Below are 26,827 nucleotides of genomic sequence, written 5' to 3'. Positions count from 1 at the left end.
TTGAATATCTCATCGGTTTGCCAGGAAGCTAAAGCGAAAAGGTGTCACATCCATACGATCAAAGTTATTTTTTCTACAGCGAACCAACACTAGTCTATGATCGGAATTTAATTTGGGGAGGTGGAAAACTTTCGCTGCGTTGTTCATCATCATTCACTCTTCATTACACATCACACGATCTAATCTCTTTGATAAGTTTCCTCTCTACCATGTGTAGTTGAGACCCTTAATGTTTGGTTCCATAAGATGGTTTTGATGGAACCACTCGTTAAAGAGAACATACATACCACTGATCCTAGCTGACCCTTTTCTCTTTTCAGATACTTTTCTAATTGCATTAAAATCCCCACCAATTATCCATGGGCCATTGACAGACTTTTCAAACTCATCTAACTCGGACCACAAAATTTTCCTTACCATGGGAATAAGATCCGCATATACTGTCGTGATCCAAGAACTAGAACCACTCGAATCAATAATTTTGAAATGGATAAATTGATTATGATTGATGATAATCTCCACCTTCAAACTGTCATCCTAGGGGATTCAAATTCCACCAGAAAAACCCCTAACTTCCACTCAGTAAGATCTCTGGAAACCACTTTTTTTAATGAAACCATCGGCCTTACCCCCACTAATGTGAGGCTCGAATAAAGCAATCAGATTCAGTTTGTAGTTGCTAATAAAAGTCATAAAAGTCTTACAAAATCCAAGCAAGAGGACTCCCTGGAAATTCTAAAACATTGTGTTGTACATCATTAAGAAGGAAATAAAAAAGGTAGAAAAAACCCTTACAAATCTTGCTGAAAAGTAAGTTGTTCAAGATCTATAGCATCTTCGTCCTCCAACTCAGCCTCATCCGACGGGCCCTAGTCATCTTGCTATCTTCCATATATTCACTGTCGTGTAACTGATCATCCAAATTTTCCATCTCCAAGTCTCCCATATCAGGTGGGTACCCCATTGGATTCATGTTGTTGCCCATCACAAGAAGACCTGGCCTCTCACTACAGGATGTATAGATGGATATAAGGTCCTGATTCTCAATATCCATTGCCTTAACAAAAGTAACGGCTGTATGTTTCTTAAGGTCTAAATTGGTGGGGACAAAATTTGGTTGCATGGGCTTTGTGGAAATTGGTTTGGAGGCTGTGACTATACGTGAGCTATTAGTGGCTAGGATGGAGATTTGCATGGAGAGAGCATGATTATGGCACGTGGGGTTTGTGCAGCTGTTAAATTGATTATTATAGTACGTGGGGTTGCTAATTTGATATTCTTTCTTTCGTAAACAAAGATTTTACATGGTTGAAGAAGTGTTTGAGTCAGAGATTGCACTTTGTTTTGGGTCGTGTAAGGTTGTTTGTGTAGATTTCGGGTGGGTTAGCCTAATTTGGTTCTTTTTGGGTTCTTTTTTGGGTCCGTAGGAGATGTTTTAGATGGTGCAAGCATGGAGGATTTATTTCCTTCGTAAAAAAGAGGTGCAACGGTCAAATTTAGCTCAACAACTATATTGGAATCTTCTATATTTAGTTCATCATGATTTTCATTCATAGAATCATTGGCTAGAATATCGAATCTCAACCTTCATTCTGTTTTTTAGAAATATTTCCGCTTGATGCCTTGGCCCTTGGAAGAATCTTTTTCTTTACTTCCCGTAAACCTTCCTTTTCTAGACACTATCATCCACGGCCCAACCTTGGCTCTAGTGAATTCTAATTCCGTCATCACTGCGGTCTCATCACCATTTGTACGTAACTTCCATTCCCTTGGTCTGTTGCACATCATTTTTTGAGGTTTTCATCAGTTTTCTTATTCAGACAAGTATTTGATGTATGCCCATAAATCCCACATTCAAAATAGATCATAGGGAGACCTTCGTATTCAACTCTTTGTAGTTTCCCATCTAACAAAAAATGGTATATCAATGGTCTCTCAAGATCGATTTCAACAGATATTCAAGCTAACTTGCCCTCTAGATGCCAATTTTGTATAGTAATCGATTTGTATAACAGTTTCATTTATATGGCCCAACATTCTAAGAACTTTCTTGTGGTAATAATGCAGGGGCATCTCTGGGAGTCGAATCCATCAGGTGACTACATTAATTTTCTCATCTGGACTATCGAACCTTGGCGACCTTTTTTTAACTGTAAGTATTAGCCTGAGATGTTCCAGGGTCCTTATGTTAAAGCAAACTGAGCATCCTCTTCATTTCTAAACGAATAATGTAGTATCCATTTTGAGTAGCAGCACAACTATAAATGAGGCATTGGCAAGTCGGCAAATCACCATAAAATAAACCCAAGTTCTTTTTCATCTTCTTCTTAAGAAATCTTTGCATCTGTTTCAAAACCATTATCTATTTAACTCATCAACATAAGCATTCAACATAATCAAGATCAAACATTGTCTCAACTTAATGGATTCTCAAAACTCAAACACATCTAACCAATCAATCATGCAACAAGTTTATGAGCCAGCTTCGAGGAACTTTCTTAACGGCAAATCGAATCTGTTGATGTCATATGAGAGTTGAGGTGAGGATATCTAAATCAGATAATAATCCTCACAAGCTTTATTATAGATGCCTAAACAAAACAACATGCGACTACTTCAAATGGTGGGTTCTAGAAAGGAATGATTTCAACAACGGAGCTGTGTTTGAGGGGATTATAGGTGCAATTATGGATTGCGATACATTGAGTGCTATTGAATCAAATGTGAAGGAAGTAAAGACTATTATGAAAAAGAAGCTGCAAAAGTGAGGATTTAGAGAAGGCGCTGTGAAGATGATGATGTATCCGAACCAAGCTATGTTTATGCTTAATTTAGTAATGCTTATTAAGAACTAATATGCCTAAGCAATCCTAGGCATGAAGAATGCAATAAAGTCTAGAGTATAGTGTTTTTTGTATATAACGTACTGATTGATAAGAAATAAAATGCATGTGTAATCCAATGTTTGAAATCAAGGTAGCGAACCAACAACTGATAGTCTACAATATCAAACCATAAGTTGCTGTATAAACTAACAGTATCCAGCACATACAATGAATAACACATAACAACACAAGCTGCTGTTCAATTTTAGCAAGTACACAGAGTGAAAACCATCTACCACAACAACCTTAAACACAACACAAGCTGCTTTTCAATTTGATAGTGCCCAGCATACAAAACAAACAACACATAATAGCAACTAAACTGAATATGAAAAGTGTTTATTAACACAGCCAAGATCATTTCACACAACATGGGTTTGAACAATAAAAATAAACTGACTTCACTTAACAATCTAAATGTCTTGCCTCCAAAGTGGTTCACGTTGTTCACTCTATATTTAAAAAGGTTTTTCCTCTCTAAAATTTTTCTAGGAGCTTTACAATAATTGACGACCAATTACTTGTAGATAATAGTCATATCTTTATATAAGACTTATAAACCTAAAAGTAAAAATTACGTGGGATCCTTCGGGCTCTCTATCTTCAGTAATTGGATTAAGATAAAACTCTTTTATTTAATATATAACTCTTATCCTTAAACTTAAAATTTAAAATATTTCAAAATTGAATTTGAAATATTATCTTCTTATTTATCTTATTCAACAAGATAATAGACTTCCAATTAATTGTAATCCGGTCCGTCAACATATTGTAATTTACCCCTAAGGTATAGAAAATTTCAAGTGAGACCCCTTATCAACATAATTATTTTAATCAGTCCCTCCATCAAACTATATTCCACCTGCTATTCTAAGTTTATATTTAAAACTCACTACCGAATTGTTCATGTAATCTTTTGTTCTAAATTTTCATTTCTTAACTGGACTCATTAAAAGAATTTTCAAAATAATAAATATATACTTTTATATATCAATAAAATAATTTAAAAAATATTGCTGGCCAGCCTTTTAAGTTCAATTCATTTATGAAAATTGCTTGAAAATACTTTCTTATAATTGAGAATGATGGATCCCTTGTTGAGCATTTATATACTTTGAATATTATTTTTATAACCAATATGTCTGTATATTGCTAATAAACATGATTAGCATCACCAGTTGATAATATCAAGGTCACATAGACAGTATGCAAAGATATAGAAATCTCTTAGGTCTAAGAACAATTAATAAATTGCAGCTGAACTGCCTTTTACTTTTGACAGTGATTATTTTATTTGGGTGTTTTAAGTTGACCTAGTTCAATTTATGTACTTGTTACATTATACCCACTTGTTTACTGAAGGTCACTACCTCAATGATGGAGTAAATCATTCTATCATATAGCAGCACAACAAGTGTAGACAAAATTTGTATTTTAATATTAACATGAAATTGTCTAGAACAAATATTAGGTTCGCAAGGTATTGAAAGTGTCTAATAACCACTAGTATGATTTTTCTACAATATTACCTAAAAATAATCTTATTTTATATACCACATATAACAAATAAATAAGTACCCACAAATATAATAAATCCAAATTTGTTTCAAGAGCACATATGTCTAACATATGTACACAAGCTACTGTTCAAAGTATAGCAAGCACACATAGTGACAACCATCTATAATATCAACCTTAAACACAGTACGTGCTACTATTCAATCTAATAGTATCTATCACACATAACAAATAACACATAATAACAGCTAAACTGAATTCGTACAAGCTGCTTTTCAAAATATACCAAGTACTCACTGTGACAATCATCTATAACAACAACCTTAGACACTGCACAAGCTACTGTTAAATCTAACACTATCAAGCACACAAAACAACTATCACTTTATAACAGTTGGTACATCCCTCAACAAAAGTTAATATGACATTATGACTATATTAAGCAGTGCACTTCCTAAAAATTACCCTTTTAATTAAAATATATGTAATCATAAATATTCTAATATTTGGAATGTTGTAGGTTTACTTATATTTTGCTATCAATTTGTCTATCCAAACTTCAAAGTGATTATTTTTTTTTTTTTTTTGGAATGAGTTAAACACTATAATGAATAAGTGGTAAATCCCAATAATTGAAAGTATCATTCTCTTTGAATTTAATAAAAAAAAATATTTATCCTTGAATTTGTGGTTTAATTGTGTCATTTTCTCAAAATATTTCTGATCTAAAACACTCTCATTTCAATTAAATAAAATAATATAAATATTGGTGATGTGAATTATTATTTAAAATAATTTATTATAGGCCAATGTAACATAATTATTTTGAAGACTCATGTAACACACCGATTATTCAACATATAATTCTTTTGCTTTAAATTCTAAAAGTTTTATTTCTAACACCTTAAATAAATTTTGATTGAACAAGTAGCAAATCAATATATTTTAGGATCATCATATGTTGCAACTGTGGTACCATACCACAGTTTTTGTCCTTATTCAACTAGGTTGTTGGATGTTTCATTGGTTAATCTAATGGCTGAAATTAATTATTGGATAATTGATATAGAGACCTACAATCGTTGGAGCCGGTTGTGTACTAATGTAATATCATTTGCGAGCTTGCGGTGGGAAAGTTTGTTGGTACTGCATCAATATGGAACTGATTTCATTTCAAATCAATCTGGAGACAGCAAAATAAGACAGAAAATTGGAATTAGGGCTTAGCTATGTTTGTCACAATTAAAAATTCCTGATGACTCGTAATGTGAATATGGCATGTGTCTTGTAGGCAATCGATGGCGAAATTATAATCAACAGGGCAAGGGGCAATCGGAAGTTAGCGGTGTTGAATGTTTAGGCATATATGAAATCAGAGAAGTGAGATTGGTAACGAGGAGTCGTTGGTTAATTTAATTGCAACAAGCATTGGATTGAAGGAGGAAGATGCAATAAAATTCTTGCAGAATAAAATGAAGAATGGCCCTGTACAAGGAAATCAAGAAACAATGAGGGCATAAGCTAGTGCAACAGTCCAAGCAATATATGTTCTTTTCATTTTTTTTCTTTCGTCTTTGTGAATTATGCAAGCGTGGAAGAACTTTTCAGTGAACATAACTTCAAGCCAGCAAGGAAGATGTGAAGAAACCAACCGCATATATACACAACTGCAACAATAATTCAATTTAACTTTCAAAATAAAATAAAAAATTAAATTGCAGCATGAGATAAATTAAAGCTGCACAAGACTATAGAGAAATGAAAAAATTAAAAAACTCCATCATGAAATGATATGAAATATCTTTTGATGTTTGATGAGTGAGAAAATTTGGTCAGGATTTATGGATATAGAGAAAGAAGAGTGTTAGAAAAGAGAATGGCTCATAAGATTGTTTGTTCCTTCATCCATTTGGCCTTTGCAGAGGCTTCCTTTGATTTTCACCCTGACTTCATAAATTCCTCAAAATTTCCTTCTTGATAACAGTCATCGTCGTTCAGAGAGAGATGAGTCACTCACCATGCTTCGTCACATCCAAATTTACTTTTTCTTGACCGATTTCTCCGGTCTTTTCCAACACAGACGTAGCCATCTCTTTTGCATTCAATTGGTTGCTTTTAAATCCAATGGTTATATTAGATGAGGACAAAAACTGTGGTATGGTACCACAGTTGCAATATAGGTGGATCTTATATTTTAAAATTTTATGACTTCAACATAAGTGTGTTTGATCTTTTAAAAAATTAACTTAAATTAAAGAATTGTAAAATATGGCCATATTTTACTTTTTTTTTTTTTGAAAGGAAGTTCATTAAAACAAAAACATTACAAATTGTTCAGCAAGCACAGAGGTAGAACATGATTCCACTCTCCGGAACCTCTTGCCCTAGCAACAGAATGGGCAGCAAAGTTCGCAAATCGACGAACAAACGAGAATTTTACTTCTCTTGTAGACATAGCAAGAGATCAACACTCCTCAATTATAAGGCCAAAACCATTGGGGCTGGAAAAATTCTCAATTAAAGCATGAAAGACTTGAAGGTTGTCCATTTCGATAATAACACAAGGCAATTGCAGCCTCTTGATCCAGGTGAGAGCCTCTCTAATGCTAAGAACTTCAGCCTCTAGTGAGCCAAAAATACCCAGAAAACACTCACTTTTCTGCCACAAATTCACCAACAAAGTTACGGATTACACACCCAACACTGAACTTTCCTTGAGCATTAAATATGACAGCATCAACATTACACTTTAACCAACCCAAGCAAGGTTTTTCCCAACAAACAGCCTCATGACTAACTCTATTGGCATCAGCATCAACAAAGAAATGTTGTTTCCTTACAGTTTGCCACTGATACAAAATTTGGCCCAGCAGAGTTGAGGACTTGTAAAACACTGCCAGTTTTGTGGTTCCATAAATGATCATTACATTGAATCCAAATCCTCTAGCAAATCATGGCAGCAATCTGACAATTCTCCTTACTATACCGAGAGAAAATAGCCTCCAGCCAAGCCAAAAAAGAACTGCAGTAACCAAAGTAACCAGCAGCAGAGGAAATCCAACAAGACTTAGCAAAACCACATTACAGTAGAGCATGTGTAACAGTCTCATCATAGGCATTGCACAAAGAGCAAGTAGGCATAATAGCCACTCTACGACGAATAAGATTATCTGCAGTAAGTAATACATTTGTCGCAGCCCGCCAAAAAAAATTCCTAACCTTACTCGTCTTCTTGTTATTCTTACTTTTTTTGAGATGGTAATTTTTTTCCAACTGTTATTGAGTGTGCATAATAATAGACTGTTCAAAATAATTTTTAGAGCACAGATAATCCCACCCTACATATAATTGTTTATACTATTCGCAAAACCCTAGATTGATTTTTACTTTAAACTGCAAATTAAAGCAATGGCTGGATTTCCATAAGATCTCTGCATTGCTTTATTATGTATTTGGGTTAATTTCGATTTACTTCTAAAAAATTGATTATCCTCAAAATACCTTGTAAAGTATTGTAAATCCTCAACTTACCCCAATTATCATACGGAAGGCAAAAGGGTTTTCACTAGAGAAAACGTTTTTCACTGGATTTTTATCAAAACGTTCCATGGCTTTAATCAGCGATCCTCGGTTTACCCCAATTATCCTCTGATTTTTACGATCTCAACTAACTATCGTCCATAATTTTTTTTACTTGATAATAATTTCTCAGTAAAAGCAACTAAATAATACAACTGGTAAGCAGTTATTCAATCAATAAGATTTTTCTTACTTTTACTTTTTCTTTATTGATTGCACCAAAATTTTGAGTCTATTTTTTTTTTTTTTTGGCTAACAAAACATATGGACCCATCATGTATCAAGCAAACTACAGTTTTTCTTTTCTTTGTAAGATTTGCAAATATGCTAAAGGAAAGTTCCAATAAATTCCCAGGAAAGCAAACAGGGAAGAAAGCTCAAAGCAGGAAAGTCATCATATATTTAACTTCACATCTCTATTTTACTCTCACATTTACTCTCAATCCTTTGTTTCAGTCAAAAAATTTCTTTCATCCATAGTTTCGCTTTCTCCTTCTAGCCTTATTGCTCAAAGCAAATATAAGGTCTTCCTCAATTTTCGAGGGGAAGATACTCGTAACGGCTTTACCAGCCATCTGGCTGCAGCTTTACATCGGAAACAAATATATTTTTTTCATTGATGATGAAGAACTTAGGAAAGGAGAGATTTTGCCTGCCCTCTCGAATGCAATTTAAAAATCAGATATTTCGATAATTATCTTCTCAAAAGACTATGCTTCTTCCAAATGGAGCCTCATTGAACTTGTCAAGATTCTTGATTGCAGGAAAATGAACAGCCAAATAGTGATACGGGTATTCTACCAAGTAGATCCATCTGTTGTGCGGAAACAGAAGGATAGTTTTGGAGAAGCTTTTCTTCACCTCGAAAACAACTTTCCAGGTAAGGTTAAAATATGAAGGGATGCATTGACTGAAGCATCAAATTTATGTGGCTATGATTCCAGGGAATCCAGGCGACTCTTCTTAACTCTTGCTTCCGCCGCTTTTATCGATGAAGAACTTTAGGGCTTTATAGCCTAGCTTGGTTCTCTTTGACTCATAATTGTTTTACGTCTTAATAACACTCGCTAGGAATGAGGCGGAACTTGTGGAGAAGATTGTTGCAGATATTTCTAAGAAATTGGAAGATGTGTCAGACTTAACTGATTTGGATGGCTTTGTTGGATTAACCTCATGAATTGAGGAGCTTAAATCATTGCCATGTCTCGAATTGCATGATGTTCGAATTATAGGAATTTGGGGCATGGGCGGTATTGGTAAAATAACAATTGCTAGTGTTGTTTCCACCAGATTTCTAGAGACTTTCAAGGCAAGTGCTTCATGAGAAACTTTAGAGAAGAATCAAACAAAACGGAGTAGTACATGTTCGGGATGAGGTTATTTCTGAGGTGTTAGGAGAAAATCTCAAAATAGGTACTTCTATTTATACCCCCAAGAATCCAGAAAACGCTCCAAAGTGTTGATTGTTCTTGATGATGTTCATGACTAATTCTCAGAACATGAAAACTTAGCTAGAGGGCCGGCTACGATTTAGTCATGGAAGTAGAATCATTATAATCCCCAGAATAAAGGAGTACTTGATAAATGTGGAGTGACTAATGTATATGAGGTTAAGGGATTGAACATGCTCAAATTCATTAAATTTGAATTAATTTCCATTAGGCTAGTATTTACTTTAAACGCTTTTTGAACACATTAATGTCCTTTCAACATTCATTTTTTTAATAAAAATAATTATCCAATTATAACTTTTCATTTTAATTCATTAATTCTCAAAAATCACAAAAATTAGTCTTAATTGACTAATTTATCTCTCGATTATAACAATGGTCAAAACCTAAACCAATTTCTCACTCTTTCAATTTTTCTTTTTTTTTCTTTCTTTGTAAATCAACTTGATGCTTCTTTTAATTTTTATTATAGCATTATCAGTTATTGCCAATTATTATCATTCAAAGTTTATTCTTTTGTCCTTAAATAAAATAATAAATTTAATTGCACATTTAAATAAATTAATATTTGTTACTCCACCCCCAACAGTTTAAATAGTTATTAGCACACATCCATATGGTTGAGATCTTTCAGTAAACAAATTCTAAATAATTACTCTATTTGAAAATAATTTAAATATTTTCTTAGTTTTCTTTTATTTAAAATAATTTAAATAATTAAAAAAAATTCTTTTAATTTACTAGTGTTTGTGTGTATAAAGAGAATAAGTGCTTGAATTCTAAACAAAATAACAAATCATGGCTTCCAGAAGCATTAATACAATTGAAAATCTTTAAGTGCAGGACTAATGTGTGAAAATTTAAAAGGTTTTAATGTTTTTGTTTTTATAACTAATAGCAGGACTTTATTGTAATTGACCTTAAAAAAAGACAAAAGAAAGGGTATCAAACCTGTAACGTAGTTTTGCCCTATTATTTATTGGTTAGACATTTATTACATATGACTGAGTCATATTATTGAGTAAAGTAACAAATTAATTAGAAATTAGATAAACAATTAACCAAAGACTTTTATAAATAGTTTAAATTTCTTGTGTTGTTTTGTTATCATCGTCGTTAAGGTCGTCATCGCCAATGATAAAATTGTTAAGCTTCATGCTACAATATAGGTACCATCGGAACGGAAATTCAGGATCGATGTCGTCGAAGTAACCTCATCGGCAACCGATATACAGAGACCTACACGCGCCACCCCAAAACTTTACGGCATTGTGCCGCCGCCCATCAAACGGCGGTGATTTTTGGTGCACGGCCACTTTTACCAAGAGACGAATTTGATAGTCGGCTCATTTGAGGCGGCAGTGTACTTGAAATCACCACTGTTAGACGGTGGCGTTATATGGCCGCCGATTGATATTTCGCGCGTGCATCTGCTTCCTCACCTTTTTGGCAAAACCAAACCCTTAATTACGTAGATCGGAGAATTTGGAATCCGATGGTGTAAGCAATGTCTCCGGCGAGGCATTATTTATTCGCCGGCGCTGTCGGCGGCCGAACAACAGGTCCCGGCGGTTCAATGTTTCCAATTATTTTATTAATTTGACTTTTGAAACTTTCTTTATTTTTAATTCTAATATAAGGGTGTTTCTGGAAATATATATTTTTGTAAAGGGCAATTTTGATATTTTATCTCAAGGACCTATTTAGTATTTTACAAAATAAAAATTAATAATATGTGATAAATATTATTTTTAAATAATAATTTTGATAAAATTAATAAAAATATAATAATTTTTTCATAATACAAATATAAAATCAAACCAACTTAATTTTTGAATTACAACAATTAATATTTATAAAATATTTTAGTATTGTAACTGTTTAAATTTAATTCCAAACGAGACTCAAGACTACTTTTTAAAATCAATACTAACATTCAATTATTTGAGACCAACTTCTTTGAGAATCATTTTTAAAGCACATTGATCAAATGCTCATTAAATTGTCACTGATTTGACAATTTAAAGCAATCTGAAACATAGAGATTGTGTAGCAATAACAAAGGTGTCATCCAATTAGTTTTTTCTGTGTGAAAGACAAAAACAATAGGCTGAGGCTAAAGGAAAACTACGCTTCTAAAGGTTATTATCTGGTACATGCAAGCTATTTTTATTCTGCTGGTCTCTTCCTATCTTGCCCTTGCACCTGGTAACGTTAATAGTTGGCTAATTCGAGGAAGCCAATTCCTCCAAGATGTAACACAAGTATGTCTTTGAAAAAATTATTCATGCTTTTATTATTGAACCATGACTTATTTATACAAGCCAGATAAAACAGAAACAGGAATGAAACAAAATAATCCCAACAAATGAAGAACTGGATACTTGATAAATGAAGTTGATAATATCTTAACTAACTTAAACTTATTCAACTTTACTACTACTTTAGACTTATTCAATTGGACTGAACATAAGTTACATAACCATTAACTTAATAAGCATATCATCCTCTCTGTTGGAAGTCTATTGTAAATCATCCTCGAGGACCAAAGTAGAGAGCCTAGAAAGAATAGAATTAGACCACACAAAATTTGCTTATGGCATAATCGGTTTTTTTATCCTGACTGCAGCATAGCAATCTGAAAAAGAGAGGGCGTCATCCCTAGATTCAGACCATATTAAAGTGTCCTTTCAAGGATTAATAGGGAGGATGACCGATTTGATTTATAATTTTTAAAGAGTAATGATAGAGTTACAGTCATCTTGTACAAATAAGTATGAACAAATTAATGTGAGACAAGAAAATTAATTGTATAAAGATATCATAGATCCACATAATATTAAAAAAAATTATTATCACTTTTTAACTAATTTTTTATGTCACATTAATTTATACATACTAATTTGTACAAAACTATTTGTAACTCTATCATTATTAATTTTTTAAACTAATTTTGAGAAATAATTTTTTTTTTGTTTTTCTCAGTATTGGTATCTTGTATGGGTTTCAATGTGCTCGACATTTCTTTTTTTTAAAAATAAAATTTTAAGACATATCGAATAAGAATATGCATAAATATATAATCATACTTTAAATCTCTTTTCCTTTTCATAAACATACCTTAAATCTATTTTATTTTCTTTCAAATACTATCATCCATTACTCAAAATCAATAGGGAAATCAATAATCATACACTTTTTAATAACAATATGGCTACGTAAATAAAAATCAGTTCTAGAAAAATCATTAAATTGAAACATTAAATACTTATTTCGCAAACATGATTTATTATATTTTAAAATCATAATAAGATATGAAAATAAGTTTTGTATATTCTACTCCCAGTGACGATACTCAAACTCGGCTATCATCCACGTCCACGAATTGATTCTCGCTCGTAGATCTTAAATCAAGAAAACAACATAATTACTTTCCCTAAGGCCATGCTTGGTTTAAAGAAATGGAAGAAGAGGAAAATAGTGGAATGGAAAGGAAGAGAGAATAATGAAATTAAGTTTCATTGTTTGGTTTGCCATAAAATTTGGTAGGGAAAGGAATTACAATTTTTTTCTTTGGACAAATTTATCCTTAGCCTTAAATACTAAATTACCTATATTAGTAAAGAAATATAATTTAATATCAATACCAAACTTTTTTAATGTCAAAAAGTCCTAAAACAATTCAAGATTTATATTTAATATAAAATATAAAATAATTTAATATATTAAACTATTTAATATAATTTTATATCAAATATAATTTAATATAAATCAACGGTGGTCAACGTAAGTCAACGGCGGCCGGTGATTTCTAGCAAAATTCTGGCGGCTTCCGACGATGGTTTGAGGTTCTGGTGAATTTCCAGTGAAGCTCCGACGATGGTTCGACGGAGCTCCGATGAAGTTTCGGCGACAAATTCGGTCAAGTTACAGCGACGGTTAATTTATATTTCTATATTTTCAAAATAAATAAATAAATAAGTTTATTTATTTTATTAACTTTCTTAAATCATTCATTAAATTTAATTAATATAAAATTATTTATAATATTAGATTGATAAAATAAAATTATAAATAATAATTATTAATAACATTAAACAAGTTAAAATATTGAAGGGCAAATTTAAAAACTTTAGTTTTCAACATAAGAGGAATTTAAATTCTTCACTCCTTGGTGTAGAATTTAAATTTTATAATATAATGGATATTAAATTTTAATAAAAATTAAATATTTATATATTTTGTGTAACCAAACAATAAAAATAAAAATAAAATTTGAATTATTTCCCTCTCCTCCATTCTCTTTTTCCAACCAAACATCCTAAATGTCAAATAGTACTAACATTATGTAATAAAGCTCAAAATGAACATCTATCTGTAATATGCAACTCCCGTGTTTGTAACATTACCAAAATAACCCGTATTCATAGATTACTAAAATACCCCAAAATTATAAAGTGCCTTATAACCCTTCAAATCATAAGTTAACAATCCTCAATTTCTGAAATCACGAAAACATCAACAAAGTTCGAAATTACAAAATTACCCTCGAAGTGTGAAATCACCAAAATGCCCCTACTGGTCAACGATGATCGAAAATCAAACGACAGCGAACATGAAGGTCAGGAGATATTTCAGACTGAGCTGAGTCCAACGATGGTGGTGGTGAGCTCCGACGTGCGATGACAGTGCTGGATCTAGTGTCCATAGCCGTGAACACCTCAACAACTGGTTGCAACCAAATCGGTGGTTCTGGTGGTGTGGGTGATCGAAAATTGAAGAGGGTGCCATGAGGGACAAAACGCAAACAACGACGGTCATAAATCCGGCGAAAATGCGCCGATACAAGGTGGCGATTGTTGCAGTTCTTCATGGCTTTTCAATCTTTTTTCGGTGGCGTGGATGGTGCTGGGTGACCGGCGTTGGCCAAGATTCGATCAATACCTTCCGTTGCTGATGAGGTAGCTGGAAACGGAAACGAGCGGCGGGGCGGGTTTTGGGTCGAGATCTGGTTCTTGTCGGTTTTCAACAGCTCTCTCTTAGCCTCTCTCTCTCACGCGCTCTCAATCTCTCTAAAACAAATTAAGATTCTCTTATTTCCTCATTAACTTCAAATAAGTCTCAATTTCTAATTAACCTCCCTTTGTTTTGTAAGCTTAAAACAAATTAAACTAAGGATAAATTTGAGTATTATAATAAAAGCTATCAACACAGGTCATTGGCTCATATTCGTGTTATCTCAATTGCGAGTCATGACAAGTTCAAATTAATCCAAACAAATCTCATTTAATGACAAGTTTAAACTAGTCCAAACAAAACTCATTTAATAAATGTGTCAAATTTGACAATTCAAACTCATTTATTCATGTTGAGTACTAGAGTCACGTCAAATTTGTCCGTGACAATTAAAATGAGAATAATGACTTTTAAAACTTTGGGTCAAATGGGAAAAATAAAATAATACGCTTAATTAGAAAGGAAGTGCATACACATTCCGAGTCCAATAAGACAATGGAAATTTGGTTTTGATCAGTGAAGAAAGATGAGCTTTGCATTTAGTCGAAAGCATACAAGGTAGTAGCATTCGCTCTTTATTTAATACACACAAATTTATGTTATAGATTTGAAGTTTTGATTTTGCTTGTAGAGTGCAGTTTGAGTAACAAGTCACTTATTGATCAATTTCATAACAACTTGCAATAATATTTTTATATTGAAATTAGATTCCTATGCTTCTATAGTTCTATGTTATTATCATTATTATTATTTTTTAAAGAAAAAGGAATAGGATAGAAGCCAAAAATTACAATTAAAATGTTATGGAAAATTGATGTAGGACATTATTTTAGGATTTTAGACATTTGTTATTTTTTTTATATTTCTTATTTTTAATTCGAGTGAATTATGACGTGTTTTAGTTTTTTTGTTTTTAGTATAATTGTGATTTAATTTTCCTTCTAACTTAATTTGGAGAAGTAAGTTTACCCTATCAAAAATGGGAGTTCTTGTCATTGTTAGTAAAAGTTTAGTTGTTCAATTAAAACTCCTCTTTTATAATTTTCTTTGGGATGATCTATCAAAATCTCTTTTGTGAAGTTATTCAAATTATAGTGTATCGTTTAATCTTACTTAAAGTATTATCAAAGTCTCATTGAATCATTTGAATTAGAAATTTAGAATAAGATTTAATCACACTTCGGTTAAAATATAACCTAATCGCATTTACTTGGTTCGATACTAAATGATATTTAGTGTTTGTCTAGTCTATCATTCTGCTTCTGTTACCTGCTTTGTAAAAAATCCTCCATTGACACAAAATGACAAGAACAACAAAGAGCATTACTTATCTAATACGTTAGTGCTTGCTTTTAGATCCTGGAGATACGAAAAGTCCTGAACCTTGCATTGGTAATAATAGTTGTTGATTCTTTGGGCGGACCCAAAAAAAAAAAAAAACTCATTACGAGTGCTGCCTTATTCAAATTCAACTGAGTAACATGCAACTAGTCTGGCTCCACAATCATAAGAGATAAACCAATCTTCCTTGCAATCCATAAACAAGTGTGAAGCTTCCACCTTAGTAATATCAACATCATCAGAATAAATACCGATATCAACACTAGACATGGTGACCAACCAATTGTGATTTCGCAATATAGCAAAATAACCAACCGTGCCTTTATTAAATATTTACTGTCACCTAAATTCACGACCGTACCTATATCGTTTGGACCCTTTCAGGCACCTTCCAAGGGCTCAGATTTGTCATTCCTGAAACATATATTAGCACCAATTATTTAAATGATTTTTAAATCTCTGGAATGGGTGGAAAGAGAAATTGATGTAGAGTACAATTTGTTGGGCTCAGATAGCCTTATCGAAAATCAAAATTTCCACCAATAAAGACTGCTAGTGGTGTGTTTGTCAACACCACACTTTCGGTAGTTGACGATTAATTAATTTCAACCAACTTCAGTTACTCAAAGTGAAAAGGATAGAATTAGTGGTGATTTTTTTTTAAAAAAAAAGAAGCTAGCTAGCAATATGAAAGTCTAAAGAAATTTACAAAAGCTCCAAACACTCACTCCATTCACTTACACAAATATTATTCTTAAATCTACACTCAACAATCTCTATTTCCGTCTAGAAGAATTCATAAAAGTTTCTACATGGCTTCATCTTCTCGCAGCCATTCTGCTCAAAGCAAATACGATGTCTTCCTCAGTTTCAGAGGGGAGGATACTCGTGACAACTTTACTAGTCATCTCCATGCAGCTTTCTGCCGAAAGAATATAAAAACCTTCATTGATGAAGAACTTAGCAGAGGAGATGAGATTTCGCAAGCTGTTTTGAACGCAATGAAAGGATCAAAGATTTCGGTAATCATCTTCTCAAAACGCTATGCATCTTCCAAATGGTGCCTGGATGAACTTGTCGAGATTCTTGAATGCAAGAACATGAATGGCCAAACGGTTGTTCCAGTTTTCTACCAAGTTGATCCATCGGACGTGAGAAATCAAACTGGATGTTTTGCGGATGCCTTCGTTGAGCATGAAGAACAGTTCAAAAACATGCCAGAAAAGGTTCAAATTTGGAGGGCTGTTTTGACCGAAGCATCCAATCTATCCGGATGGTATTCCATGAATACCAGGTGACTCTTTAGATTTTCTTAAGAGTTCAAAATTTTATTCGGCCAAAACAATTTAGACAATCTCTATTAATTTATACGAATAACGACTGAACGAAATGACAGAATGTTATAGATTATTATAACCAAATATTTTGATTTGTAGAACTGTTAGGAGTTCAAATATTGTTTGCCCAAAAAGTTATAAACAAACTCTATTTGTAAGGGTTATTTTTTTCAAACACATGTTTGCTTATTTAATTTTTGTTTGAGAATAAATGACTAAGCACACTGTAGTTGTTTGGTTTAAAATATTGATTTGAACCAAATCTGAACATTTATTAATGGATCTATACAAGATGAATCAAATGGTATATAGGGTATTTAGGTGAATTTGTATAATAAATTATTTGAAAAGTGATCGTCTTATATTCTTAAATCTTTAATATATCAAACACTTATCAAATTATTAAAGATTTATTCATGGGGAAACTAAAGCAATCCAAACATACCCTGTGATTGTAAGGGAAAAAAATGAAAATTGAAAATGAAGGAAACATATATTTATGTAGTGTTTATTTTCTGGAGTAGGAGTGAAGAGTGTAAATTCCTCATACTTTAGTGTTTACTTATAATTTTTAAGGGGGAGTGAGATTGTGGGAATCTCACTCCGTGGGCCCCACTTAATTTTGGAGTGGAGAGTGGGGAGTGGGATTCTCACTCCCATGGGAGGAGTTGGGAGTGGGATTCTCACTCCCATGGGAGGAGTTGGGAGTGGGAATCCACTCCCTCTCTTCCATTTTTAGCCTTATATTTAAAATAAAATAAATAATATCATATTTATTTTAATAATATTATTATATTATTTTATAAATTAAATCTATTAATAATAATAATAAAATATTTATTTTATTAAATTTAATAAAATAAATAATATTATATTTATTTAAATAATAATATTTTATTATTTTATAAATTAAATTTATTAAAAATAATAATATTAAACATATTTAAATATAATATTATCATATTTAAATAAAAATAATAATTTACATTGATTCTAAGTTGAAATTACTTAAAAATAATATTATTATACTCCTAGAGAATTAATAATATTACTATATTCTAATTTTATTTGAAAATTTAATATTATTATATTTATTTAAAAATAATAGTATTATATTTATTTAATTAATAACAATAAATATTTTATTATAAGAAAATATTAATTTTGTACTATATTATCAATAAAATGTTTCATTTGTGTTGCTATTATTAGTAATTTTTTATTTACTTAATTCAAATTAAAATTAATAAAAAATTATGATTTACATAATTAAGAATATTAATAATTATTATTAATTTACAAATATAATAAAATAAATATTTTATTTTTCAAATATATTTTTTATTAATTTTGTAATTAAAAATTATAATTCTTTAAATAAGGGTAAAATTATAATTTAAAATAATTTACTCCTAATCCAAGACAATGTAAACATATAAATTGAATTTTAGTTTCAATTCCATACTTCTATTTCAATGTAAGTAAACAACATACTCTCACTCTCACTCCTCACTCCTAATCCTACGATTCCCACTCCTCAGGATTCCCACTCCAATCCAAAATATAAACGATATCTTTAATTCACTCATCTTATCTGTCTTCTATTATTAAATATAAAATATTTATTTTATTTTTTCTGATTCTATCCATTCTATATCTGATAACCGTTGTTCCTCTTTCATAATTGCAAGGCCTGAGGCTAAACTTGTAGAGGAAATTGTCAAAGACATTTTGAAGAAATTGGAAAATATAACAGTTTCAACTAACCTTGAAGGCCTAGTTGGTTTAAATTCTCGAATTGAACAAATTAAATCATTGTTGAGTGCCGGATCGCCAGATTTTCGCATTGTAGGATTGTGGGGCATGGGTGGTATAGGAAAAACAACAATTGCTGGAGCTCTTTTCAATCAGATTTCTAGGGAGTTTGAAGGCAAGTGCTTCATGGCAAGTGTAAGGGAAGAATCAGAGAAAGGAGGTGGATTGACAAATTTGCGAGAACGAGTTGTTTCTGAAGTATTAGGAGAAGATCTCAAAATAAGAACCCCCATTATTCCCGAAATTATTAAGAAAAGGCTACAGCAGATGACTGTTTTCATAGTTCTCGATGATGTGAATAAATGTGGACAACTGAGTTATTTAACTGGAGGGCTTGATCGATTTGGTCCGGGAAGTAGAATTATTGTAACCACTAGAGATAAACAAGTTTTGTACAATTTCGGAGTGAGTGACGTATATGAGGTGAAGGGATTGGAATATCCTGAAGCTCTTGAGCTCTTTTGTAACCATGCCTTTAAAGGAAACCATTGCCCTGAAGATCTCTTAGTGCTCTCAAAGCGTGTACTGGATTATGCAAATGGCAATCCATTAGCGCTTAGAGTGTTGGGTTCTTTCCTTCATCGAAAGAGCAAAGTTGATTGGAAAATTGCATTGGAGAACTTAATACGAATTTCCGACCCTGATATCTATGATGTGCTAAAGGTCACTTATAATGAACTGAAGGCAGAAGAAAAAAGTATGTTTCTGGACATTGCATGTTTTCTTAAAGGAGAGGATAAAGATTATGTAACAAAGATACAAGATGATCCTAATTTTGCTCACTATTGCTTGAGTGTCCTTGTTGATAAGTCGCTTGTGACAATATCATGTAACAACAAGGTGCAAATGCATGATTTATTGCAAAAAATGGGACGAGAAATTGTTCGTCAAGAATCAGTCAAAGAACCAGGGAAACGTAGCAGGTTGTGGTATTATGAGGATGTCTATCATGTATTGAAGAAAAATAAGGTAAAATTCCACCTATTTAATATTTGATCTTAAATAGGGCTACATGCATGTACTCACACTTTTCCTAACTATATTCATGCTTTCGCTTAAGGAGTTCTATTTAATTTTAAAATAGATTTATATTTTGTGAATTTAGTCTAATTATTCATTCTGTGCTTTTGTTCATAAGGGGACGGATGCAATCGAAGGTATATTACTGAATTTGTCTAAAACAAGAGACATACATTTGGATGGTAATGTCTTTGTAAATATGTCAAATCTAAGATTCCTGAAATTCTACATGCCTGAATATAAAGGTGTTCCAATTATGAGCTCTAAAGTACATCTAGACCAAGGTCTTAGATATCTTCCAGAGGAATTGAGATATCTTCATTGGCACCAGTATTCTTTGAAGACGCTTCCTTTGAATTTTGATCCAGAGAATCTTATTGAACTCAACTTACCTTACAGTAATGTTGAGCAAATCTGGGAGGGAAAAAAGGTAAAATGTAAAATTAATTTTTCTTTTTGTGAGTATATATATGTGTGTGTATATAACAAGCTATTGACACTAATTATTGATCTTCTTTTACAGCAAGCTTTCAAGTTAAAATTTATTGACCTCCACCATTCCAAATATCTTACTAAGATTCCAGACTTAGTAGAAACCCCAAATCTTGAGAGAATAAATCTTTTGAATTGTACAAACTTGCCTTACATTTCCTCATCAATACAAAATTTCAACAATCTCAGTGTGCTGAGTTTGGCGGGCTGTCGGAGCCTTGTTTCCTTTCCACGCAACATATATTTTAGATCTCCTATAGCTGTGGATTTCTCAGACTGTGTTAACCTCACGGAATTTCCACTGGTTTCGGGGAATATAATAGAGCTAAGACTATGGAACACCCGAATAGAAGAAGTTCCCTCGTCTATCGAGTGCCTAACAAATCTTGAAACCTTAGACCTGAGTTTTTGCAAGAGGCTAAAGAGGGTTTCGACTAGCATTTGTAAATTGAAATCTCTTTGTTGGCTTGAACTTGGTGGCTGCTCAAACCTTGAGACTTTCCCAGAAATTTTGGAGAAAATGGAGCATTTGCTAGAAATTGATTTGAGAGAGACGGCAATTAGAAATCTACCATCTTCAATTGAATATTTAGAAGGGCTCAGAAAGTTAGACCTGGGGGATTGCTCTGAACTAGCTAGTTTGCCAGAAAAGCTAGAAAATTTAAAATCTTTGAAGTACCTCAATGCAGAGTTTTCGGCCATAGGTCAGCTACCATCCTCTATCTCAGATTTAAACCAACTTAAAAAACTCAAGTTTTCTGGATGCAGAGGTTTGGTATTGCCACCATTACTATCTGGTTTATCTTCTTTAACAGAGTTGCATTTAACCGACTGTAATATAACAGAAATTCCTCCGGACATTGGCTCTTTGTCCTCAATTGTATGGTTAGCTCTAAGTGGAAATCACTTCGAGAGGTTGCCAACAAGTGTCAAGCAACTTTCACAGCTGAGATATCTTCACTTGAGCAATTGCAACATGCTTCAGTCTTTACCAGAGCTTCCAATATATCTAGTCTATTTAGAAGCAAAAAATTGCAAGCGACTCCAAACTTTGCCAGAGATTCCATCATCTGTAGAAGAACTAGATGCATCCATGCTGGAAACAATTTACGAACACTCTAGTGGAATTATGGACGGCATACTATTTTTTGATTTTACTAATTGCCTGAAGCTGAATGAAAAAGAGGCACACAAGAAGATTTTAGCAGATTCACAACAAAGAATTCAGCATATGGCAAGTGCATCACTGAGACTGTGCTATGAAATGGTAATTAAGCAACTTTCTTTCTTTCTGCTCTGATTCTCTTCACTAGATTGGAAATCATGATTTTCGTGTTACAGGTACATTATACACCCTACGGACTCTGCAATTGTTTTCCTGGGAGTGAAATTCCTGACTGGTTCAGCAATCAATGTTCAGGATCTTCATTAACAATTCAACTGCCGCGGCGTTCTTGCAGCAGAAACTTAGTCGGGTTTGCTCTTTGTGCTGTTATTCAATTTGAGGAAGATATTGATGCTAGTGGCAAATATTGCAATGTCAAATGCAGCTACAATTTTGAAACCAAGACTCGCTTGGAAGCGAACAATAATGTTGATGACTATTACAATTTGAGTCTTAATGGGTCTATGGATTCGGATCATGTGTTACTCGGATTTGAGCCCTGCTGGAATACTGAGGTACCTGATGATGGCAATAATCAAACAACTATCTCATTTGAGTTCTCCGTTGAGTGTAAAAACGAAAAATGTCATCAGGTGAAATGTTGTGGGGTGTGTCCAGTGTATGCAAATCCGAACGACAACAAACCCAACACTCTGAAATTAATTCTTGGCAGTGAAGAAGAATGCACCAAAATTAGGATATTGCATGATAAGGTCGGCATGAGTGGATCTTATGATGATGAAGATGAAATGGAACCGAGTCCCAAGCGAATTTGCAGAGACCAAATCAACACCCATCAACAATAGAGCCATTGTTTCCTCACATTCTGTTTTCCCTCTGTGAGTCCAAAAGCTCAAATTAATTTCTGTCTTCCTTATCATGTGTTTATTTTCTATCTAATTCTATTTAAAAGTAAAAATTCACACTTGCTGTAAACTGTGTTATACTGATTTGTATTTCTTTTGATTGGTGATGGCAAAGATGATTGATCGGTGTTGCCGGTGGAAGACTCATGGATAAGAGGAGCCTCCATAATATGATGAGGTTTGTTGTGTTCTATTATTTTACTCGTACGGATTTTATATAATTGAGGTGCTTAGTTGTTAGTCTGAGCAAGGTGTTCAACGAAATGAACTAGGTGTTCGATGAAATGAATTAGGAGTTCGACATACTGTCTCACTGAGTAATCTTCCAATCAGACCTTTCCATCTCTCTCTCTTGTACTGCAAGTACTGCCTCAGCGCATGATGGTGACCTGTGAAGGTGATTCAGCAATGAACAAGAATCATCCATATCATCTACGGATGAGTTTAAGACTCAGCAAAGCGCTGTTTTAGCATGGTAAAAGCTGATGACTAGAGGGAGATAGCTGTGATTTCCAACAGGATTTACTTTGCCATTGTGAGAGTTCTCTGCTGATTCATTGTAATCTCGACGAGTAAATATTTGCGGTTTCCAGGTTGAAATAAAGCTATCTGTGATCTGTGCTCCTCTGAATGTGCTAAAAATATGATATTATAACTATTATTTTCAAAACATATAAAATGTTCATCTAATAGTCATTATTAATTCAATCAATCTCACCTAATAAATTAGTTTACAATTAATTTTGGGAAAAAGCCACCCATACTCTTAAGATTAATTTTTTTTTTTTTGAAAAGAAACTTCTATTAATTCAGAGGAGATAATAGATACATGATTTGTAGAGGGTATGAACCCTTCCATACAACAGTTTCACATTTCTCTAATGCTAATTTAGCTAGAGAATGGGCAATGGCATTGCAAGATCTATGTGTATACACACAACTAACATGATCGAAGCTTTCTTTCAATTTTTGAATTTCCAACACTACCCAATAGACCTCGGATCTGCTGCCCTGTCTGTTGTTTACTAAATTAACTACTTCTTGCGAATCTGACTCCAAAATTACCTCTTTCACCTGCGCATCTCTTGCCACCTGCAAGCCCCATTCCATAGCTTCTGCCTCAGCATAAGCTACACTGCCATGGAATTTTGAAACCTTGATCGCAGCTGCTGTCACTTGCCCCGTTTCATCTCTAATCACAGCCCCCAACCCAGCAAGATTCTTTTCTGAGTTGGTAGCGGCATCAGTGTTGATCTTAACAAAACCTTCTTGAGGGGGATTCCATTCCAGCTGTGCCACTTGCTGCTGCTTTCCATAGCTTACATCAGCTGAAGGCTGCACTCTCTTATAAGCCTCCATCACAGCTTCAGCCTCAGCCACAACAGATTGGGGGTTCTCTCGCTTGCCTTTGAACAGCCATTGGTTCCTTGCATTCCACATTGCCTAGAGAATCGCGGCAAACAAGTCTACATCAGCTTTGCTTCTCAATCTTTTCATGCCATGCAACAAGCTCAAAATATCCTGCCCAGGGGTTGCTTGAATATCATTATCAAAAAAGGATAGTCTCCAAACCTTCTTGGCTGCTTTACAATCAACTAAGGCATGACACACATCCTCTATTCCCATTTTACAACGCTGGCAGGTAGGCTCTTGGACAATCTTCCTCTTCCATAAATTCTCAGCTGAAGGAAGTAAGTTTTTGGCTGCCCTCCAAAAAAAATTCTGATCTTCTGCGGCAAAGCAAGAGACCAAATGATATTCCACTCATTTTTCGAAGGCTCCGAGCTTGAAGGCATGGCTGGAAATCTAATTTTCAGAGCTGACTGGTAACCGCTTTTGACAGTATATTGGCCACTCCTTTAGTTTCACAAGTAGTCACACAGATTCCTTTTTAACAATTATATGATCAAAATTTCATGACAAGTACAAATAAATATGAAGATTAAAATATTCTTGAATGCTTCTTCCAAACTAAATTTACATGGTGTCAATTTTGGCTAGTTACAGAAAATAAATTTCTAATACCTTCCAGGGTGTTAATTTTGGCTAGTTAAAGAATGTCCGGCTCAAGCCAAGGTTGACAAAGTTTGAGCCCGGCCTAGGATGTCTTTTATAGGATCGGGCTGTTCGGGCTAATATAAAAAGCTCTAATTTTACATTGTACATTTTAAAAAAAAAATATTCTATTATGTTCTACAAATTTTAACTTTATAAAATTTTATTTTTTTGTTAGATTAAGCTTTAACTTAAAGGATTTTAAACTTTAAATATAAGTTATGAGTGGGCTAACTATATGTTAAAAGATGTATTTTAATTAAAATAATATATAATTTTTTAAATATTTCTTGGTATTTCGATCTAGGCTCTAGCTTTTTAGGTAAAGCTTGAGCCCAAGCCTAGTGTCTAGAAAACATGTTTGGATCAGGTCAAGTCCAATCTGAAACACCCAGGCCGATCGGCCCTGGTTTTTTAGTCATCTCTAAGTACAAGAAGATCTCTTAAAGTTAACGTTATATATAGCATGTTTTACAAGAAATAAAAAAATTTAAAATGATTTTTGTAACATAAAAAATTCTTGTCCCTTATCACTATTAGAATATGTTAAAGAAATCTTTATAAAAAGATCACTTTTGCCATTATTTGGAATTACATCTATTTGAATTTTTAACTAAAATCTTGTGTTTTTTTAAAAAAACATTCTGAATAATTACTTCTATCTAGGGATGGCAAAGGGGTGGGGTGGGGGTGGGGAAGCCCACTCCATTCCCCACCCCATTCCCCAATAAATTTAATGGAATGGGGATAGGGAATCCCCAAGTGGGGAATAATTTCCTCATCCCACCCCATTCCTTAATTATTTATTTTATAGTAGATATAAATACATGATTTCAATAAATTAAAAATTAAAAACTTAAAAAATCATTACCATATTATAAAATATTTAAATTATTTTAAAAACATTTCCAAATGTTTGAAATAATATCTTGAAATGATATCAAAATTGAAAAATATTTGAAGAGAGCAGTGTCTCAAAGGAAAAAAGAAAACATAACAATGTTTTAGGTTGAATAAAAATTATATTATAGGGTTTTCTTTTAGTTATAGCCCATTTATATCAAGTAAAAATTAAAAAAAATTATTAACTAACATTGTAACTAATGAAACAAAAATTATTAAATAAAAATTAGAAAAATATTTATATACAATGGGAACTGGGTTGGGGTGGGGTGGGGAGTAGAAAATCAAACCCCACCCTATTAAGAATTTGTGAATTATTTTTTCCTTATTTCCCACCCCAATCCCCAAAAATTATTCAAAATCCACCCCATTTGGGGTGGAGCCCCATGGGGCCCCAAACCCATGGAGGATTTTGTCATCCCTATTTCTATCCAAGCAACTAGGAGACCATCCAAGAACGCTACTTTGGCAAGTTTCATTTTTCAAACAAATGCCTTAACTCAAGAGGACTAAAGATCTACATTGTATGTATATATATATAGTAGTTTTCTGGTCCGGGATCATAAAGTGCGGAAAACGTCCAGGAAAACTTTAAAATTGCGGGGTTTTAAAGGCTTAAAACTTAAAGCGCTTAAACCGCATGGTTTATGCATTTTTCCGGATGTTTCCGCACTTTAAAATTCTAGATTGGAATATATATATATATATATATATATATATATATATATATATATATATATATATATATATATTTATTTATTTAAAGAGCTACATAGAAATATTGGGGGGTTGGGGTGGGCGAGGGGGTGGTTGGGGAAGAGGAAAAACTAGATTTAAAGTAAATTAAGAGCTGTAATTATTTTAATTTTTTTTCTTTTTTAAAGATCAGAATATATGAAGAAGAGACTATTAAATGCCTAAATGAGAGCTTTTAGGATGCAGATGTCTAAATATGAATTTCATGTAGATTCATTTTTATACCATATGGCATAATAGTGGATCCACATAAAATTCATATTTAAAGATACACACTTAAGAATTTATATATATAGTTGATGTGGAGGAGGATTGATGAAGAAGAAGATAAAAAAATAAAGCATATGGATGGAGAGAGAATTAATTCGACTAAGGTTTGTGTGAGAGTAATGAGAGGTTTATAAAGTAAAAGTTTGAAAATTTTCTTAATGGCTATGTAAAGGAAAAATTAAAACAAATAGGACTAATTTGTCATAATTTAAAAACCTCTATGTTTTTGTTTTAAAACCAGTACGGACTGCATTGTAATTAAACCACAAAAGTACAAAAGAAGGGGTTACTCGCCCGACGGGCAACATAGTTTTTGCCCTCAAAGTAGACATGTTCTATCTTCTGGTATCATAAATTA

At 32.9% G+C, this 26,827-nt stretch overlaps 1 protein-coding gene across 2 annotated transcripts; it reads left to right on the top strand.

Annotated features, from left to right (window-relative positions):
- The first annotated feature begins 16,476 nt into the window (after positions 1-16,476).
- On the top strand, positions 16,477-23,116 carry LOC102630282 (disease resistance-like protein DSC1). 2 transcript variants are annotated; one of them, XM_006466059.4, is made up of 7 exons: positions 16,477-17,084; positions 18,819-19,911; positions 20,081-20,392; positions 20,486-21,721; positions 21,796-22,458; positions 22,601-22,663; positions 22,758-23,116. In XM_006466059.4, exons 1-5 carry the CDS (start codon positions 16,603-16,605, stop codon positions 22,423-22,425), a joined length of 3,753 nt encoding a protein of 1,250 aa, XP_006466122.2. In that variant the 5' UTR covers positions 16,477-16,602; the 3' UTR covers positions 22,426-22,458; positions 22,601-22,663; positions 22,758-23,116. The 2 variants fall into 2 exon arrangements, with proteins under 2 accessions (XP_006466122.2, XP_006466121.2); XM_006466058.4 differs by having other exon boundaries at positions 20,081-21,721.
- The last annotated feature ends 3,711 nt before the right edge of the window (positions 23,117-26,827 follow it).

Source organism: Citrus sinensis, chromosome 3 (assembly GCF_022201045.2).
Source record: "Citrus sinensis cultivar Valencia sweet orange chromosome 3, DVS_A1.0, whole genome shotgun sequence".
Lineage (NCBI taxonomy): Eukaryota > Viridiplantae > Streptophyta > Magnoliopsida > Sapindales > Rutaceae > Citrus > Citrus sinensis.
Note: the sequence above shows the minus strand (reverse complement) of the source record. Positions and strands in the feature narration are given on the sequence as shown.

Coding starts and splice junctions, on each gene's coding strand:
- LOC102630282 (XM_006466058.4), top strand. CDS start 16,603: ATGGCTTCATCTTCTCGCAGCCATTCTGCTCAAAGCAAATACGATGTC. Junction 17,085..18,818: donor TGGTATTCCATGAATACCAG/GTGACTCTTTAG, acceptor CATAATTGCAAG/GCCTGAGGCTAAACTTGTAG. Junction 21,722..21,795: donor TGAGACTGTGCTATGAAATG/GTAATTAAGCAA, acceptor TTCGTGTTACAG/GTACATTATACACCCTACGG.